Source organism: Anguilla rostrata, chromosome 2 (genome assembly GCF_018555375.3).
Source record: "Anguilla rostrata isolate EN2019 chromosome 2, ASM1855537v3, whole genome shotgun sequence".
NCBI classification, from domain to species: Eukaryota; Metazoa; Chordata; class Actinopteri; order Anguilliformes; family Anguillidae; genus Anguilla; species Anguilla rostrata.
This window is the reverse complement of record NC_057934.1, coordinates 41,008,132-41,028,348: the sequence shown is the minus strand read 5'-3', so window position 1 is coordinate 41,028,348 and position 20,217 is coordinate 41,008,132. Positions and strand designations below refer to the sequence as shown.

General features: G+C 37.4%; 1 protein-coding gene across 1 annotated transcript; it reads right to left on the bottom strand.

Moving 5' to 3' along the window:
- Window positions 1-4,566: 4,566 nt before the first annotated feature.
- LOC135248555 (Fc receptor-like protein 5) lies at window positions 4,567-10,827 on the bottom strand. The gene is made up of 8 exons (XM_064323334.1): window positions 10,663-10,827; window positions 9,915-9,950; window positions 7,816-8,034; window positions 7,171-7,464; window positions 6,542-6,820; window positions 6,186-6,404; window positions 5,353-5,487; window positions 4,567-5,033 (listed from the first exon to the last, which is right to left on the bottom strand). Exons 1-8 carry the CDS (start codon window positions 10,700-10,702, stop codon window positions 4,567-4,569), a joined length of 1,689 nt encoding a protein of 562 aa, XP_064179404.1. The 5' UTR covers window positions 10,703-10,827.
- Window positions 10,828-20,217: the final 9,390 nt, after the last annotated feature.

The window sequence follows — 20,217 nt, the reverse complement described above, 5'->3', positions numbered from 1 at the left end:
TGTTTCTTCATTTATTATGATTATTTTATTGTCATTTTTAGTAGTAGTAGAGGTTAGTAGTTGTATGTTGTTATTATTATGTCCATTTTTGTCTATTCAAGTATGGATACTTAATTATGTATCTTGGAATATGATCGGTGAGCAATATCTATTTAAAATAGACTTACATGCTAACATCAAAAATTCCCGCTCAGCTCTGTCTCATCTTTTACATTTTTTTTGCTCTCCCACTTCCCCTCTCTCTAGCTGACACTAATGGATGTCTAGCTCCCTCTCTCCAGATAGTTAATATCATGTTTCCTTCATTTTCTCATTTTGTCTATTGATCATTGAGCAAGTGATATTCCCTGAGAGTGACAATAAAAAGAGCAAGAGTAAAGGAGGAAACAAAGAGATCCATGCCTTCAGAGCTGAGGTTGGCTGTGTTGCTTTGTCTTCTGAGATATTTTTTTATAAATAGTTATAAAAGTAAAATTTTACTGTGTGAGTTATAGCCAGAAGTAATACTTTACTTGAGGGCACCGAGAGCAGTTGTCTGAAAAATATCAGAGGTTAAAACCTCATTATTTGTTTTCCAGAGTGCCTTGTGTACTCAATCCTAATTTCAGATTGGCTGGTTCACCTTGGGGACTGCTGTGAACTTCCGAGGATGAATATATTTTTTTTAACAACCATTTTCAATTACTTCATGACATATCTTTTAAAATTCAAAACATGAACACACAACAGTGCAATGCTTATCTAAACATATGGGCCTCGTTCGCAAACATTTTCTTAAATTATTCTTACTTTTGTTCTTAAAAATGATCCTACAAAAAACCAATATTGGATTCATGACACATGTGCAGTCCTTTGTTTTTGTGCATATCCCATGTGCATGAGATGATGAATGCTGATTGTTTCTAAATTTTAAAATGTTCCTGGAAACGTTCTACACACAGTTTAAGATCAAATGTGATTGTACACGTTTCACGAATGAGACCCATTGAGCTCACAAAGATGAATGAAGCAAAAACAGAACAAAGATAAGCAAAACGAGATCATGGTCGGGCTCCCTGAGTGCCTTGCAGGTGCACTGCAGGTGTCCTGCTTTGAGGGGTGAACTAGATAATCAGTTCTTTCCAGTGGTCTACCCCCCATTTCTCTTGTTTTCCAATGTTTGGGAAAGTCCACTGTACACTGGCCATGTCATTTATATTGCTTGGAAGATGAGATTGTTTTCTTCTTTCTCTCAATACTGAGGAGGCCTAAATTGGTCACGGGCAAGCCATCCCTGATTTTAAAGTACACTTACGGAACTCCATAGCTTTAATAAAGCTGCAGTTTAAGGTAGTGTCTGCCTGTTAAATGTGACTTAACCCTTTATCTCACGGTACCAACATTGCTGTCCGTTTTCTTTATCATTCCTGTGCACTGTGGCTGCTACAAAGTAATCTTAGTCTAAAATCACTAAGCTAATCCAGCATCCATCTGCCAGGTATAAAGAGATAGAGAGAGAGAGAGAGAGAGAGAGAGAGAGAGAGAGAGAGAGAGAGAGAGAGAGAGAGAGAGAGAGAGAGAGAGAGAGAGAGAGATAGAGCAAATTAAACTTAATAGAGATAGAATAGAATGTTTTTTTTTATTTACTTTTTTCCAGAAAATATTAATAAAAGAGAGAGAGAGGACTATAAGATGCTTCCTGTCCTATAAACATTGACCTGCCTATTGGACCAGTCACTGAGTTTTTTGTATACACCTTTCACCTTGTCATTTGTTTTATTACGGTGGTGCGGGTTACTTATTTATAATTAGTGCAAGTTAATGACGTTGGTTCCTTGTTTAGACTGCAATGCCAGACTACAGTTTGACTCATTTACACACAGTAAAATGTTCAGTGTTATATCAACTCTTACAGGGTACATTTGGTCAGTATTGGACTCCTATGTACTCTGTTAGAATTGAATTAACACTGAAGATTTTACTGTGAAGCACTCCCTGTCTCTTGAAATGGCTCAACTATAAGCGATGTAAGAACATATGTCACATTACTATTTGTATAAAATCCTTTACATAAAATCATCCCACCTGAGAATATTTTAGATACTTTGCCATCAAAAGGTATATTGTTTATTTATTTATTTATTTTCTCAATTTTCAGTCTAGTGGAATGCGGGTAGAGGGCATCAACACGCATGAACAGTGCTCGCAGTTCTTTGGAAAAAAAATACCTGTTCATGTGAAATCCTTGTCAACAGTTTCATCTAGTGGTGACATGTAGCATTACACCAAACACACAACATGCAATGGCAAGTTGGTATTTTAATTTGTCAAAAGTAAGAATGGCATCATTTACATTTCTATGCACGAAAAAAAACACTGAATTTGCATACTCAACACATGCATCGTATGTCAAACTTATGTAATGTGTCAAACTTAATATACTACACACACAGCAAATAATAAAATCAAAACACCACAATTATTCTCTATACTCTACGGTTAAACTATTAGCATAAACATTTTTGGTCATAGAAAGGGACTAAAAATAAATGTTATACCGTTATACAATATGTTTTACAGTCCCTGTAATAAAAAAGGTTTCTAGTTTGCTTGCTTTTGCTTCCTTGTATACTGCTTGTATAATGACACCTTGCTAACTGTTATATCGGCTTGAAACACTCATCATTGATACTAGAATCTCACAATGAACTCACAATGCCCTGTAATGGATTCACTCCACAAATTCCACTGAATTGTATAATAACGCTGACTCTCAAGTATGACATTACAGTGGACGAAAACTTGCGTATTTGCTGTCATATAACTTAGTTACTGATACTGGGGCCTGAATATCTGCTATTTAGATTCTGTATAAACCGTTATACAATTAATGGCTTTTTAGACCAAATATCAGCATTCATGGCGAAGCAGTTCTTGGCACAAAATGTTTTAAAATATTATTTTCTTTTTATCACAGTAATAAAAATTAAACACGAAAGCAGGAAATAAATATATATGGTTTCAAAGCTGCCGCTGATATATTGAAGTGGACTGCAAATGGAACACACATTTGAATCAAAACTATGGATATTGGTTAGTAAGTTACCAAAAACAAAAAAGCAAAAAAAAAAAAACAAAACAAAACAAAACAAAAAAAAAAACCAAAGAAACAAACAGAATATATCATGTTAGAAAATGTGGTTCTTATGTCATGTTATGCAAAAAAATTTAAAAATACATATATATAATGTTCTCTCATATTCCACATCCATTCACGTGTATTAAAATTAAAATAAATCAGCCAAATGGGTTCTGTGTTCCCCATTCCCTGCTGTTGCTCGCTCAGTTCACATGACTAGACTCTCTCCTGTTATTTCTGTCATAATACCCTGGTTATTGTACTTGCCTCCAGCTGTGCTGAAGTTAACATGTTTTTCCCTGTAATATTAGGGATATCAATGAAATCAGATTTGAACTGTATTTTTACGTGTAGCCCATGTATAGTGTATAGAATTTGGCCCTCTGAGATAGCCCCCTAGTGGTGAAAAACCTGTTGCATTTCTTTCCTGTTAAATTTCCAGATTTATTTATTTTTTAGCTTCTCAATGCTTGAATGTGCTGAATCATAACTGTTTATAATGCCCCCCAAAGACAACAAGCATTTATTTTGTCTTCCTTTAATCCATATTTCTGCACTGTTTCAGTATAATGCATAGTTTTGTATTGGGTTAATTGTTTCATACTGTTATCATAATACTTTATTTCAATTTTGCATAATAAATTGACTTTACAATACAGTAAATAATAAAAGGTTTAAAGTCACCCTGAACCAGGGTGCCAGTTGAATAATAATAATAATAATAATAATAATAATAATAATAATGGTTTTTGACTGCTGTTCTGCGGTAACATTAAATCAAATGTTCCTGTTTCTACACCATCAACATCATCTATATTTCTTGAGTGCAATCAAGAAATCATGGTTCCTAACTTTTACAAATGCCTTTTTATGAAAATTTTAAATGACATATGAGCCTTAGAATGCAGCCTCTAATCCAAGGAGCAAATGATGACAGGGCTACTAATATTCTTGTTGTACTAACAGTTCTATCTTGTTTATATATACAGTAAAATATTCAATGTTAAATCTATGTTAAATGTTAAATCTTACTGAGTACATTTGGTCCCAGTTGGACTCATATGCACTCTGTTTGAGTTGCAGGAAGGTAAAATTCAGTTTTTGGGCCTGCACATAAAATTCCAAATGCCAAGGGCTGGAGCAGACACTACACTACAACTAAAGTATTTTGAAACTCCTAAAGCAGTACCTGAAGATATACACTGGAATTATGGACTGTGCAAAAATGGTAAATTATACATTTACTGTATTGAAAGAGGGAATTACTTTTTGACAGGCCAACTAAGAAACATTTTTTTTAGCAACACATTTGATCATTTTGACTATGTGAGTTCTCATTTTGACTGCTAGATTTTCTGTGAAATATTTTAGGTTTACTTCCTTTTCTCCTCACTTGTCTGTTTATTCTTCCTCCTTCTCCTACATCTCCGTATCCAGCTTCTTATGTCTTAATCATTATTTTTCTTTAAGATCTCTTCTCCACCTTTCCCCCCCTCGGCCCCTAAAGTCTGGTACTCCCCCTCTTTCTCATCCATTTTGGCTCTCTTCAGAGTCTCATAACCACCCTCTGCTCCTTTACCCCCCTCAGCCCCTAAAGTCTGGTACTCCCCCTCTTTCTCGTCCATTTTGGCTCTCTTCAGAGCCTCATAACCACCCTCTGCTCCATTCCCCCCCTCGGCCCCTAAAGTCTGGTACTCCCCCTCTTTCTCGTCCATTTTGGATCTCTTCAGAGCCTCATAACCAGCTTCTGTTCCTTTCCCCCCCTCGGCCCCTAAAGTGTGGTACTCCCCCTCTTTCTCAGATTGTTTCAGGGCCTCATATTCACCCTCTTTCTTTTTCTCTTGCATCATGATGTTGTCTGTTGCTTTCCTCTGTCCGACTTCCTCATACCCTCCGTCCTCCCGGAAGGCAGCACCTGCAAAAAGGAAAGAATTACCCTTCAGTGGTGAGAGGGAACACACATACATGTGTGGATCACACAGACATACCAGTAGGCTCTGCTGATTATAAAATGCATTAGCCTCCTCCTACATTTATTCTTTATTGTTACAGTTAATTGATTAAGTCATGCCAGATGAGTGGAAGAAACCCTTGATCTACCTCTGAGGTATATAACTAAAAACTTTGGAGTTTTTGGATATTTTACTAGGCAACACAGTGATAATGGTCATACCAGATGAACTGAACCCTATTGACAATGCCAAATAGAATAAAAGAGGGATAAACACACTTACTTGACCGTCTTTTCTTCATATAAAATACTGCAATTACACAACATGAAACCATAAGAATGACGCAGACAAATAATATCACGATCAGTATCACAGGGGCAGGCTTCGACTCCGGATCTGAGGAATCCTGATTCGGACCTAAGGGAGGCCGGGAAGGAGAGAGAGAGAGAGAGAGAGAACAAGAGAACAAGAGAGAGAAAGAGAGAGAGAGAGAGAACGAGAGAATTAGACTTCAGAGACAACATTATACTTTTATAAAAAAATTACATTCTTTTATACAAATACAATTGCTCAGAAAAAACGATGCCATTGAACATGGAATACTATTGTTTCCAAATAGATGGGTCACAGTTATTCATACCTCAAATAATTATTTTAAATAAGATCTACCAAAACTAAATCTGTAACATGCGAAACTGTACTGCCTCCAATGGCTTTCTGTTTCAGTGGGATATAAAAATGAGGCAACACCAGGGGCACCACCAGAGATTTTGGGCCCCATGAAAAGATCTCACATTGGGCCCCACCACCAATCCTATGTTGTAATATTTTTTGAGGGCTCTTGTCAGTCAGGACCCTTGGAATTGTCCAAATATTTAAAAATCCACCATCAGACTCCACCTCAAGCCAATTGAGGGGTTTCCAGACAAAAAAAAAATCTCTATTGAGAGAAATCAAAAAAAATTATAATGTGGAATTTGCTAAACAGCACTGGACTTGATAGGGACTGTGTTTGATGGTCAGATGAGACCAATTTGTGCATTTGGCTGCACATACTAGCGATGGGTTTGGCATGGACGAAGGATGTTTATGTTGAAAAGAAAATGAGTACTCACTAAATCGCGCACTTGGTGCTGAGACTCTATCATTCCATACTGCTTTACACCAGTAAGACCTCCCTTCACTGGAAGAGAAATTGATGTCTTCCAGGTCTTCAATTTCCATTTGCCCTTGCTTCTGTTTGTACCACCGGTAGCCGTGTGGCTTAGAGCATTTTGGACAGGAACACTTCAAATTGGTTCCACTTCTTATGTAGACTGCCTCTGGAGGTTGTGCTACAGCGAGAAAGATACCAGCACATAAACACATAAGCACCCTTTCTCACATACATTTATCCATTTATACAGAGGCAAGCATTCAAGCAAAGGAACACAAACGGATGTGACTGTGAGACACATACAGAGCTGTATACCTTTGACAAGGAGTTCCTGAAAGTCAGAGGTGACAGTATTTGGGATTTTGCTGGTATTTTCCTTGAATTTATAGGTTGCTGTGCATGAATAATTTCCCTGATCTTCAATTGTTACACTGTCGATGGTGAGAGAAGAGTTCTTTTTATTTTGTTTTTCCACGCCATTTTTAAGGAAAACAGCCCTACTTATGTCGGGTTCTCCCCATACACGGCACTGTATAGTCAGCGGTTTCCCCAGAATTGCAGGCTCAGGAGGGGTCTCCAACATTACCATCTGACCTGAGGGAGGGAGCGAGGGGGAACAGAGGGGAGAGAGAGAAAGAGAGGGCAGAGAGAGGAAAAGTAGAGAACTGTAAATCTTTGTGTGTACAAACACTCAAGATATAGGGCCATTAAAAAGTATTTTCCCCCTTCCTGATTTCCTCTATTATTGCATATTTCCTCTATTATTGGGTGTTTGATAACTTATTTTGTTAAATAAATGAAAAAAATACTTTTATAAAAATATGTTTTGTGTTTACTCCCTTTCCCTTTGACTAATATTACATTTTGTCTATAGATCAGAAACCATTCAGTGTGACAAATATACAATAATAGAGTATAGGTTTATACTGCTGCACTGTAAATACCTGTGGTCTTGATAGTAATAGGGTTGCTCCTTTTCATTTCTGTCTTATGTTGACACCAGAAGATGGCTGGGGATTCATTGGCCTCCAGGGTTTTTGCATGAAACTGCACATCCTTTTTATCAGAAGTCATCAGAGTTTTATCAAAACGAATCTTCTTCACCTTCCCCCCCTTGAATACTCGACAGCGCCAGTCCAGCAGCCCTGTGTCGACGTGGAGCTCCAAAACCACAGGGTCCCCCCTATTAATCACTGCCCTACCAGACTTTATGGAGAGAGAGGCAACAGGTAGATAATCTGGGAGAGGCAGAAAGGAGAAAAAGAGAAATTGAGATAGACAGAGACAGAGACAGACAGAAGGAGAGAGAGAGAAATTAATCGAGAAAATAACAAATTGGACTTGAAAATTCTTGTGAATGATTTACCAAGTGAGTTTCAGATAAGAAGGGATGAGTCGTCCCCAAGCAACACATTTAGTCTGTGATACGGATGGTAGTTTTAATGCCAAGTACAGTGCAGTCACACAACTAGAGGGCTGTGTCGCAGAAAATCTCATAGTAGCCACAACAAAAGCTAGACTTGACATTTGTCCATTTTCTATTTGAGCCACAGTGGAATAAGTAAAATTTCATTGGTCACTATATTTACCCAAAACTGTGACATCTTTAGGAGCACTTTTTTCGCCATTCCTCTCACATTGATATGAGCCAGAATCATTTTTGGAGATGACATTAATGGTCCAGGTTTCACGCATTTGGTCTTTAATGAGGTTGGTATTGAAGAACCATTTCAGCTGGCCTGACCCTGAGCAGGTCAGCACTAATGTATCCCCAGAAAACACCTGGTTGAACTCAGGACACATGGTCACTGAAAGAGAAAATGACATTGTCAAAATACTCTCAAAGACAGGGAACAGTAACACAGAATATGAGAGCCAGGTTTTTGGAAGGGTTGTACATTTTTTATTTTCTAAAAACAGGTACAGAAAGGTCTGTTAATATTCTAACTCAAAGCCTTTTCCAAGCCCAAATCAAAATGACATTTAAATGCATCATAATCATTCATAAAGATTTAAAAAATTGAGGAAACAATGAACATCACTAGGAGATATTTCATGCTATGACTTTATCTAGGACTTGGTGAGTCTGTTTCCATGAATGGCCAAAAAAAAGCACTTCTGTTTGTTTGAAAGCCAGACCATCGGACAGATGATTGAATCAACCAGGTATACAGTAAGCTCCATAATGTTTGGGACAAAGACATATTTTTTTTCCTTGATTTGGCTCTGTACTCCACAATTTTAGATTTGTAATGAAACAACTGGGGGACTATGTTTTTCTACATGGTGAAACCGAAATGTATAAAATACCCTTAAATACAAACAGAGAATGTGCACTTTAACACCATGTTAATTGTTTCATTACAAATCTAAAACTGTGGAGTACAGAGCCAAATCAAGAAAAAAATATGTCTTTGACATTATGAAGCTCACTGTATATCACACATATCAACAGCTGTTGTTGTTGTAAATATATTCTGGGACAATGTTTGGCGTAGGCTACTATTTCACATCACGCATCTTAAGCAAACAACAATCTTTTAATGTATGACTGACATTAAGGGTTCTATTTCCCAGGATCAATGGCGCACAGCGTACGGGCGCAGTCAATGGCACCGCCCATTGGCTTACTGGGCATGGCCACTGAATTTTTATGTTTTTGGGACTCGAGACAAGGAGCACATGGTTCACAGAACACAGCGCAGAGGGTACATGGGCTGGATTTGGCTGAATGTATTATCAGTGGGTCTGTTGCAGGTGGATTCAATCATACACATTTAAATGACCTCTTTTCCCATAAAATACCCATAAAACACCTAGGTGTACTGCCAATTTCAGAAGTCTACCAATGCAATGGAAAACTAGGATGTACTGATGAGAAGAAGCTTCTTCGAAGAGGAATCTGACTTTCTTGTGTGGGAGATGCAAGTTGCATGTAGCTTGCATGTTGCTGTCATTTTAACGAGGCACATAATTAAAATGAAAAAAATTGTTGCCACTATTCTAATTACTGATGGATGGAAGAAAAAGAATGGAATACAGTACCCCCAGGGCCCAGTTCAATATAAGAACATATACATGCAGAAAATAATGCAGGAATTAACAAAAAAGAAAAAATACAATGAACACAAAATGCAAAGTATGCATTTTTTATGGGGGATTTAGATAAAAGTCAAATTGGACAGCATATGATCCACAAAACTGGTTGATTAGCAAATGAATAGGTTATGATCATGTGTGTATTGCTTAGGAAAGCCCCAAAATTAGCAACTCGCCATATGCTGGGCTGTGACTTGTGCCAGAGAACTAGTCTGAGCAGGTGCAGGTGCAAATCACAGATTATGCTGACACCAAAATTGCAGTGCACTTCTTGGCCTGCACACCTCCAACCTCTACCAAAGTGGTATCTCCGTCATGGATTTTGACATGCCTGAGTGAGTTTGATAATTGGTGACTTGGCCTGCACCTCCTCCCTCTTCCATGCATGGCAAGTCACCAAATTATCAAACGCACTCAGGCATGTCAAAATCCATGACGGAGATACCACTTTGGCAGAGCGACAGCCAGAAAATAGAGCTCTAAACACCCCTTTCAGTACTGGATAAGAATGATCACTAAAGTTAATATGCTCAGTAGACTACATGGCAAAATGTAACACCACAGCACTGATGGAGAAAATAGAAAATACCAGTTGGCTTCTGACTCCTCGCCAAGGCAAAGAATGCTGTAAAAAAAAAAAAAGATTGCATTACTTTTTCCACACATTGAAAATTTGTTGCAATGAGAATGCCTTTACACTTTCACACTGTGCAAATTTTGCTAGTTAGCAGTCTGAAGCATACTGTACTTCCTAAATAATTGGTGGAGTGCTAAAGAGAGAGTTGGAGGCAGAATGTAAATGAAATAATATTCAATGAAATTAGAAAATGGCTGAAACGTGTATTAATTCTTATCAACGCTCAATTTTTCAATTATTTGTATAAGGGTAATTTTTTGTCAACCTTAATGGCACCAGGGCACTTTACAATAAGGTCACATGAAATGGCATTAACTAATGTAGTTGTGAACTACTAACTACTGAAACGGTAATATCTACAGCTTTGTTAATGTATATTTACATCATTAATTCATGTTAAGAACTACATTAGTTCATGCCAATTCATTTTGGGATTAAAAAACAGTTAATGTACAGTATTTGTTAATTGTTAACTAATTAACTGGGGCGACATAGCTCAGGAGGTATATACGCACATACAGACAAATTACCATCAACTTCACTTTGGTAAGTTGATGGTAATTTGTTTAGCATGTTAGGCTTTCAGATGTTCTGAAAATATTAAGCACAGCTACATACAATAAGTAGTAATAATAAGTAAAGTTAAAAATTCAGTAATGGTAATAACTATAAAACATGACTTAGTTATTAGAAACCTTACCTGCACATAGATACAAAGGAATGATTACAATCCAATCCATTGTGTTGCAGTTAAGAGGCGAGGGAGGTGTGTAAGAATGAAAGAAAATGCACACAGCGTTGCGTGCTATTGATATTAAAGCCTGGACAGGAAATGATAGGGGGAGGAACAGAAGCTGGAGTGCAACAAAGAGGAAGGAACTCATATTTTTCAGAGCGACATAGCTCAGGAGGTAAGACCGATTGTCTGGCGGTCGGAGGGTTGCCGGTTCAAACCCTGCCCTAGGCATGTCGAAGTGTCCTTGAGCAAGACACCTAACCCCTAACTGCTCTGGTGAATGAGAGGCATCAATTGTAAAGCGCTTTGGATAAAAGCGCTATATAAATGCAGTCCATTTACCATTTAACTCAAGAACAGAAACAAAGCAGCCAGGGGAGGATATGAAATAAATATACATCATAAATATTTTTGTCTACTACTTACAGCAGTGTAGTCTAATGGGTAAGGAACTGGTCTGTAACCTAAAGATCACAGGTTCAATTCCCGGGTATCCCCAGAACATTGCTGTTGTACCCTTGAGCAAGGCACTTAACCTGCATTGCTTCAGTAATATATCCAGCTGTATAAATGGATGCAATGTAAATGCTAAATGAATGCTATGTGTACGTTGCTCTGGATAAGAGCGTCTGCTAAATGCCTATAATGAAATGTAATGTGATGGTTTACTACTGACCTGTTCATTTATTGCACAGCAAAGGTACTGTAGGAAAATTTTGGGATTTCCCATGATTGTGATGACATCACATGTCAAAGTTAGGGTATTCCCATCAATGTTGATCAAACTGGTTTCTCCAAACTCTCGATGCTCCATGCTAAAAATACATCACCTGTATGACTATTTACTCATGTAATCAATATGTAATCCAATAAACCTGTATCACTGGTTGCAGCTGAGCTTATGGAAACGCAAGAAACCACAGTATCAACTGTAGAGAAGAAGCAAGAGAATGCAGAAGGCCTAAAAACATTAGCAGAGAACATTAATCAAATTTTAGCCATACACTTATATTTTCAAACTGATCAACTGCTAATAAATATGTGCTAGAAGACTAATATTTTACAGCGACCCCTATGTAACCTGAATAGAATGGAAAATTACAGCAATCTATGACTTGTATTCTTAATGGAAAATTACAGAACAGAGACTAATATTTTTCAGGAAAAGTTGGGGTAAAAATTCCACAATGATGTTATCACCTAAGAACAGGAAATCATTGTGGTGCCAAGAAGGTCAGGTGATGTTTTAAGGAATGTTTTAGGAGGAGTTATGTTGAGCACAGTGTATAAAATGGATGTAAAACTGACAATCGAGGTTCAATTCTGCAGAGTTGATCCGGCTTTGTGCACCTGTGCGAATAAAGTCTGACTTTTCTGAAGAGCTTGCTGCTGTGGTGACCTTTACCTCGTGAAGTTGTTTTCTACAAATTAGAGATTGGACTTTGAATTCTGTCGATTCCTAGACACGACAGTACATTTGTAGTCACCCCACAAGCCACCAGTAATACAATAAATTAACAGCCTTTAGATGCCTGGTCCTTCAGCATCTTCTATGACCTCTTCACCCTCAATCACTTTGCAACTATTTTGTTCTCATATGACTGTGCATCTCCTAAGAATAACAGTAAGAAAATTCAGAAAATGTAAAACCATATTAATGTACATTTCCCCAAAAGGCCAAAATAATAGGCCAAAGTCACTCCTGTCATAAATCATTGTATCTCCATTAGCATTGTTCCAATGTAGTCTGAATTGTGCTTTGATATAGATTGAGGATTCTTAGAAAAAATGCACACAAAGCAATATTAATGTATGAAAAATATTCTGTATACTGTACAACAAATATACTTACAAATAAACTTAACTAAAATGAGAGGATTTAGAACATGCTACTATATATGAAGTCTGTGGGGCGACATAGCTCAGGAGGTAAGAGCGATTGTCTGGCAGTCGGAGGGTTGCCGGTTCGATCCCCCACCCTGGGTGTGTCGACGTGTCCCTGAACAAGACACCTAACCCCTAATTGCTCCCAATGAGCTGATTGGTACCTTGCATGGCAGCCTTTCACCGTTGGTGTGTGTGAATGGGTGAATGAGAGGCATCAATTGTAAAGCGCTTTGGATAAAAATGCTATATAAATGCAGTCCATTTACCATTTTAGGTTTATCCTATGTTTTGCTAATGTATAAATAATCATGTAACTAATAGGCTATATTAGTTAATGTATTTATTAACTACTAACTAAATTTCATGCTGAATTAATGTATTTGTATTTCATTAATTCATATTAACAGCTACATTAGTCAATGGCCATTCATGTGACCTTAAGTGTTACCCAACATTTAAGCAACCCCTATTTGGTACTTCTCTATATTAAATTATTAATAGTAGGAGTTGTGGGGTATGGTGTGATGTGGCGACTGCAAGGGTGGCACAGTCAGCCAGGGGTTCGATGACAAGAGACTACACTCCACACCACATCCCTCAACTAAAGGATATTCTTAATAGATATATAATTTAAGCTCAGTCTGGAAGACTCAGTGAGTGCCTGAGCCCTGGTAAGAGGGGGCAATGTGTTTAATAAAAGCTTGATTAGAGAACATTCTACCACCTGCAGTACTTTTGACTGTTCTAGGTATAGTAAGATGTCCTGTACCCTGTCATCAAAGAGATGATACAGAAATGAAAGGAGAGGGCAGATCGCTGAAATACAAGTGTAAAGCATATTTAAAGCCTTAAAAGTAAACAGAAAATGTTTAAATAGCTCATAAATTTAACAGGTTGCCAATGAAGTCCAATACAGGTGGAATATGTCCCCAGTTCTGATGAGTTTTTTTTTTTTTTTTTGACTGAAGTAAGATCCAACAGAATTATCTCAATCTGCTGTAATGTTGTAGTCAGACATTACTGGTGCCATCGCATTACTTTTTCACATAGTATTTGCACACAATGCCTTGGCTTTTGTAAAACAATCAGAAAAAGATTAAAGCAAAACCAGGTTTTTAATTCAAAATGTCAGATGTCACATAACAGATGCGCCCGTGAGAACCAGTACAACTGAACCACTATGTCACATTTTCAGTGTATTTTTCTCAAATTATGATGTAAAAGGTGTATTGATTGTTTAAAAAGAACACTCAGGCTGTAAACCAAAATTGCAAAAGTGAGGAGAAAAACAATGATCACATAAAATAATTTGGACTGAGAATCTGCTGGCCAATGGTTATTCAGAATATGCACATTCTTTTAACCTTCCTATAAAAACACATAATGTTTAGTGTGCATAACAACTGACCGGTCACATTTGAGATTTGGCAAATCAAATTATAGATGCACAGCAGCTTAAAAATAAATGAGAAGTGCCCAAGACCTTTTAGCAGAAACAGAGCTTATCTCCACAGTCAGAATCAGGCCCATGATAAATATTATGAAAAAACAATATGCAAATAAATTATCACACTCAAACAGATGAACTCATATCCTTATCTGTCATTCTGTGCTATTTATTCTTAAAATGTACTGGCTTTCTTCCTCTGACCCTTCGATTATTCAGTTTTATATGCTGTAAACAAAAAATAGTGAGCTCCATAATGGCACAAAAACATTCTTTCTTGTTTTGGCTCTGTACTCCACCAAAACTATAGATTTATAATCAAACAATTCACATGTAGTTAAAGGGCAGATCCACTTTTATTCAAGTGCATTTTTATACAATTTGGTTTCACCATTTTGAAATTACAGCACATTTTATACATATCCCCCACCATTTCAGGACACCACAGTGTTTGTGACAGCATGTTTACCAGAAACATGCCGTCCCGCATCTGCTGACTATGTTTGTTAATGTGGGACAAATAAAAAATGGCTGAATGAAAAAATTCTATGCATAATATTGACCACTTTTTAAGTTATTTTATTTCACAAATATCTCATCTGAATACTTACATCATAATTAGGTGCAGTGTATTGTGCAGGACAGATTTAGAACCTTAAAGTGGCAATCTCGAAGATTTTCATTTAAAAAAATGTCTGTTAAGTCACTATATATCGCTGAATTAAGTAATACAATGGTGATTGAGCCTATTATTATAGTAATTTATATTGTTATTATTATTATAATTTATGATTAAAGAACTGGGTGTCTGTGGCGACATTCCTGGGAAAAAATAACAAGCGGCGCACAGTTAGTGACGCGTTTTCCATCACCCATCAGTGGTTTGTCCGCCAGAGAGGGTAGGCGAAGCTAATGCAACAGGCTCACTCTTCAACTCACTTGTGTGTGAGCGGCGTACTGTTTTTTCCGGTGTCTGCCAGCGTTGCAATAACAGAGAAAGGGAGGGGGTTATGGAACCCTAAAAAGATTTTGTGTAACATGAGAGGTCATATTATTTGTTGATGTAGATTTCATATTACATTTGATGACAATGTAACGTTACTAAATTACATAGTTATTTGCACAGCTAACACTAGCTACCGGACCATGTCAAGAAAGGCAACATTAGTTTAGACAACGTTGTGCACAGTCAGCAGCCATCTCTCATATCAGGTAACGTTGCGTTAGCCAGCTAGCTAATGTAATTAACATAATCTAATGTCAGCTAACAATTAGAAAAAACGCTAGCTAACGCTACTGAATGGTAGCGACCTCGCAAACAGTCTCTCGAATGCAATGCTACCTTGTTGCAGCGTTACAACGTAGCTAACTAAAGGACAGTTCAGATCAATGATTCGCAACGAGACTGGATGCAACCTGCAAAATTCCAAGACGTCTGATTGTAAACGTTCTAAACTGCACTTGGAGATTTGACAAGGTGGGTCTTTTGAGACCCCAGGGCAGGCAACGGCTCTGCTACTAACCAGTTCACACCCCTGCAATTTTATCTGCAACATCCTAAAACCGTTTCGTCTCGTTGCGAATCATTGATCTGAACTGGCCTTAACGTTACCGTTATTTACATTGCCATCAAGTTCATCAACATATTATGATGATTGGAATAAAGCAGTCTTTACACAGAGCATTACCCCTGGGGTATAGGTGGCGCAGAGTCTGATTTCTTTGTAAAGATGTCAAGCCAAAGAAAACTAAATAAAAAAATACGGCAGTATGGATTAGTGTTGTTATTATTTTATTACGCTTCCCCATATGTTCCTTCAGCCTTGATGCTCTTTTTTGATGAAATCTCCTTTGTTTTTTGTTTTATTCTTCTTGTTCTGATTGCTAATTTAACACCCAGCTCAGCTTTATTCTCGAACAGTTTAGCTCGCAAAACCAGAAACACCAGGGGTAAAATTTTGCAAGACAGTTGTTTCAAAAATATCACACAACAATCATTCACGAGAAAGACAATGTTTATTGTGCACGAGATACATGATTGCACGAGCCACAGCGAATCCCGCGGATTCTTCTCTGCAGTGTAAACATGTTCATACCGGGCAAAAGGTGGATAAAGAACGTCTGTGGAAATTGATCATCACTAATTCTACCCCAGGTCTGCTACAGCATTTTAACCTGGCTCGGCAGTGTAAAGACAGCTTAAGTTAGCCTAATGTCAGACAATTAATATGTACATAATGTTACTTTTATAACAACCATTTTTTATTCAGTAAATAGTAGGCTAAGTGTTGTAGTTACCGTGGCCCAGGTGCCAGCTGACTGATGTCACACACAGGCGACACTTTTTGGAAGTTGGGAAGTGAGGTCCAAAAACACACCTGCAATGACCGCTTCTTGCCATTGGTACCGCCAAAGAGAACGAAACGGATATCTTCGAGATTGCCACTTTAACATTAATCCAAGCAAAAGCTTATGTCATTGCCCTTACCACGTATTTTGCTGGATGACCTTCAAATATGAAGCTTGCCCTGACTAATGTTATGACATCACATACATGAAATCATGTGACTTTTATTATGTGGTTTCACTGCAAGAATTTAGTAACAATTATTTTTGATTGGCTCTTCACAGAGCAGGAAATAAACATATCAAAGCTTAGCTGTCCCACATTACCTGATGTCCCAGATGACCTGAATTCACCCTATAACTATTCTTATTTTAGCTTAGCCCTGTACATTGATTGTGAGTTTGTGGCTCAATAGCCATTATGACAAATCACCTCGTTGTACCTGTCACACTACAAGAGCAATAATGAAAATATCAAACATCTGGCTTGGATCAGAAGAACGGGAAAACTATTAACAGGAGCGTGCTGACCCCCTCGCAAGCAACAATGCTTCTAATCAGGCTTGTGATGTGCCCTTGTCACTCTGATCTTTAAAATTTGTCTATGATGCCAAGATCAGTTGTGATATTCTGTAGTGTTCGCCTGGCCTTATATAATGGGACACATCAGCCTTTTAATAGTTATAAAATCAATGGCCTACAAAATCATCCAAAACATCAAAAACCCCTGACCCACCTCCAGCTCTGCTATCCAACCCCTCCCTTTGTCAATGCCCAGTTTCACAATTAACAACAACACTGAATTCAACTTCAATTGATAAGCTAGTGCCAGTAGCCTATCCTATAATTCTAGTATTATACGTACAGTTGAGGCCAAAGGTTTACATACACCTAGGCTAAAGACATTTAAACTCAATTTTTCACAACTCCACACTGGCAAACAAGCCTGCCACAGGCCACCGAAGTGGCTTTCCAAGGGGCCCTCCAGCACAGAGACACAGGGAGATGACGTTTAAACAGTCCACGTTTATTCACGAGGTTGGCAAGATGGTACAGCCAAAGAGCAGATGTTAACACTGTCATGACAGAGGCTCTTCTTTGTGTGGGTGAGGATGGCAGATTTAACCTGTGCGCACCGATTACGCACAGGTGCAGCCACCCCTGTTCCCGGGTCCAATTAGCCCAGCCAATTATCCAATTATCTAATTGGCCAGGTCTAATTAGCTTGACCCAGGGCAGGTGTGGCTGCTTAAACCAGCCATCCCCACACCACACACACATTTCATGTTACCATACATTTCTTGTGTTCAGTCAATTTAGGAATCTACTTTAATTCCATAAGAGGTAATTTCAAAATAATAGCTAAGAGACAGATTTATTTCAGCTTTTATGTACTATATCAGATATTCAGTGGGTCAAACGTTTACATACTTGTTCAGCGCTATGTATTAATGAAAAAGGGTGAGGATTTTAATCCGAAGAACACCATCCTAACTGTGAAGCAAGGGGGTGTTTTGCTGTAACGGACTGGTGCATTTCAGAAAATAGATGGCATCATGAGAAAGGAGGATTATCTAGACTATACTGAAGCAACACTGCAAGACATCAGCTAGAAGGTTAAAACTTGGTCACAACTGGGTCTTCCAGCAGGACAATGATCCTAAGCATACCTCCAAAGTTGTAACAAAATGGCTTATAGACAACAAAGTGAAAGTATTGGAGTGGCCATCACAAAGCCCTGACCCTGAATCCCATAGAAAATTTGTGTACTGAACTGAAAAAGCGTGTCCCAGCAAGGAGCCCCACAAACCTGACTGAGATACATCAGTTCTGTCAGGAGGAATGGGCAAAAATTCTGTCAAAGAAGTGTGAGAAGCTTGTGGAAGGCTACCCCAAGCGTTTGATTCAAGTTAAGCAATTAAAAGGCAATGCCACCAAATACTAACAAAGTGTATGTAAACTTTTGACCCACTGAAAATCTGATATAGTACATAAAAGCTGAAACAAATCTGTCTCTTAGCCATTATTTTGAAATGACCTCTTATGGAAATAAAGTAGATTGACTTAACACAGGAAATGTATGGTAACATGAAATGTGTGGAGTTGTGAAAAATTGAGTTTGAATGTCTTTAGCCTAGGCGTATGTAAACTTTTGGCCTCAACTGCATGTATAACTCAATAAATAATTCAATGATTTTAAACATAATGTGATGGTGATATTTCTGAGCATTTGTAAACAATATGTCATTTTTGGCTGGTTTCTAAAATGTTTCAGCCACTTCATGCATTGTAGTCTATAGCGAATGAAGCATTAGAGCAAATTACACAAGATGGCAACAATTTAATCTTGTGTTATTCATTACATTGTGGCATGTCTACATTGCATGAACAAACTATTTTTTAAAAACAAGACTGAGGTATGGTTTCATGCAATTTTGTAAAATAATGAAATGACAAAAATAACCAAACTTTGTAATAATTGTAGGCTATGGTATAAAAACAAAGGAACTACTTTTTCCCGATAAAATCATTGTTCTATCAATTCTATCAACCAGAATTTTGCTCGACAACGCTAAAACAATATTCCTAAACGGCAATGAAAGAATATTTCTATTTCAGCTAAGTTTATAAAAATCAAGCAAGATAAAAGTAAGTGGTAAAAACCACAGGCGGCTGACCTGTTATTGTAAAATAATGCACAATGGGTGTGGTCATGCGGCCCATCACCATGACCATACATATAATATATGTAGAGTGAGAGAGACTATAGGATGGGAGGGATGGAGAGAGATGCACTTCCTCCAAAATGTCCATAAATTCAAAAATAAGAAAAATATATTTACACATCTTTGATCAAATTAAAAATACCATAACAAACTCCCTATCACATAATAATACTACTAATTCTATTATGACCAGCTGTAGGGGAGTAAGTCCTTCTAATAGGATTACTAGTTTTGGCCATCATATCACTGTAAAATATTAAGTACTAGTTCACTTTCTGGATTCTATGTTATTATTTCAGTTTTAGTGTTAAGTTTTGAATTAGTATAGACATTGCTTACTTCCTGCACTGCTCTGTTCACTGTCAAATGTTCAACATTCTCTTAATTCATATAAATATATATATTTTCCTACATATACAGGTTCCTACCACCTCAATGTTATACAGTATTACTACCAAGAATTAAAAATGACCTTTCGTGATTAATTGTTTCAGAGACATTTCTCAAATGAGGATACAAGAAAATGCATTGCATTCAATGTAAAAAAAAAAAAATCAATATAGACTCCTTTTTATTCAGACCCTTCATAAAGATGAACAAAGACTGTATAAAGTACAGAATAAAATACATGTACTGAGGTATATTTTATGCTCAAAAATGCTGAAAAGTCCTTGTTCTCTCTGCCAGGAAACCATACATTGGCTGTTGAGGATCCCCTCCCCAAGTTCCATAACCTCATACAACACTACAGAAGGCAATGCTGCTACAATGACCAAGGGAGGAGTAAAAAAGTACTGATAACATGAGTGTTCTTAATTTTTCTGAGAAAAAAAATTTGTGAAATGTTTGATTGTGCCAGTGCATTAAAGAAAACTTTTGAGCATAAAATAGTACTCAGTACTTGTATATTTTATTTTATCAATTTTTTTTCCTTTATCATTGTCAAGGGTGTGAATTAAATAGTAGTCTGTTATACAGTCTGATTGGTTACAACTGCACTTTATTCATTATCAAAAGTGCTGTAAAAACACATAAATGAGGTCATGCTGTAGTGTTGCAGTGAAGGAACCCGTGAAGAGGTTAACTTAATAAATATGAAGCTATCAAAAACCC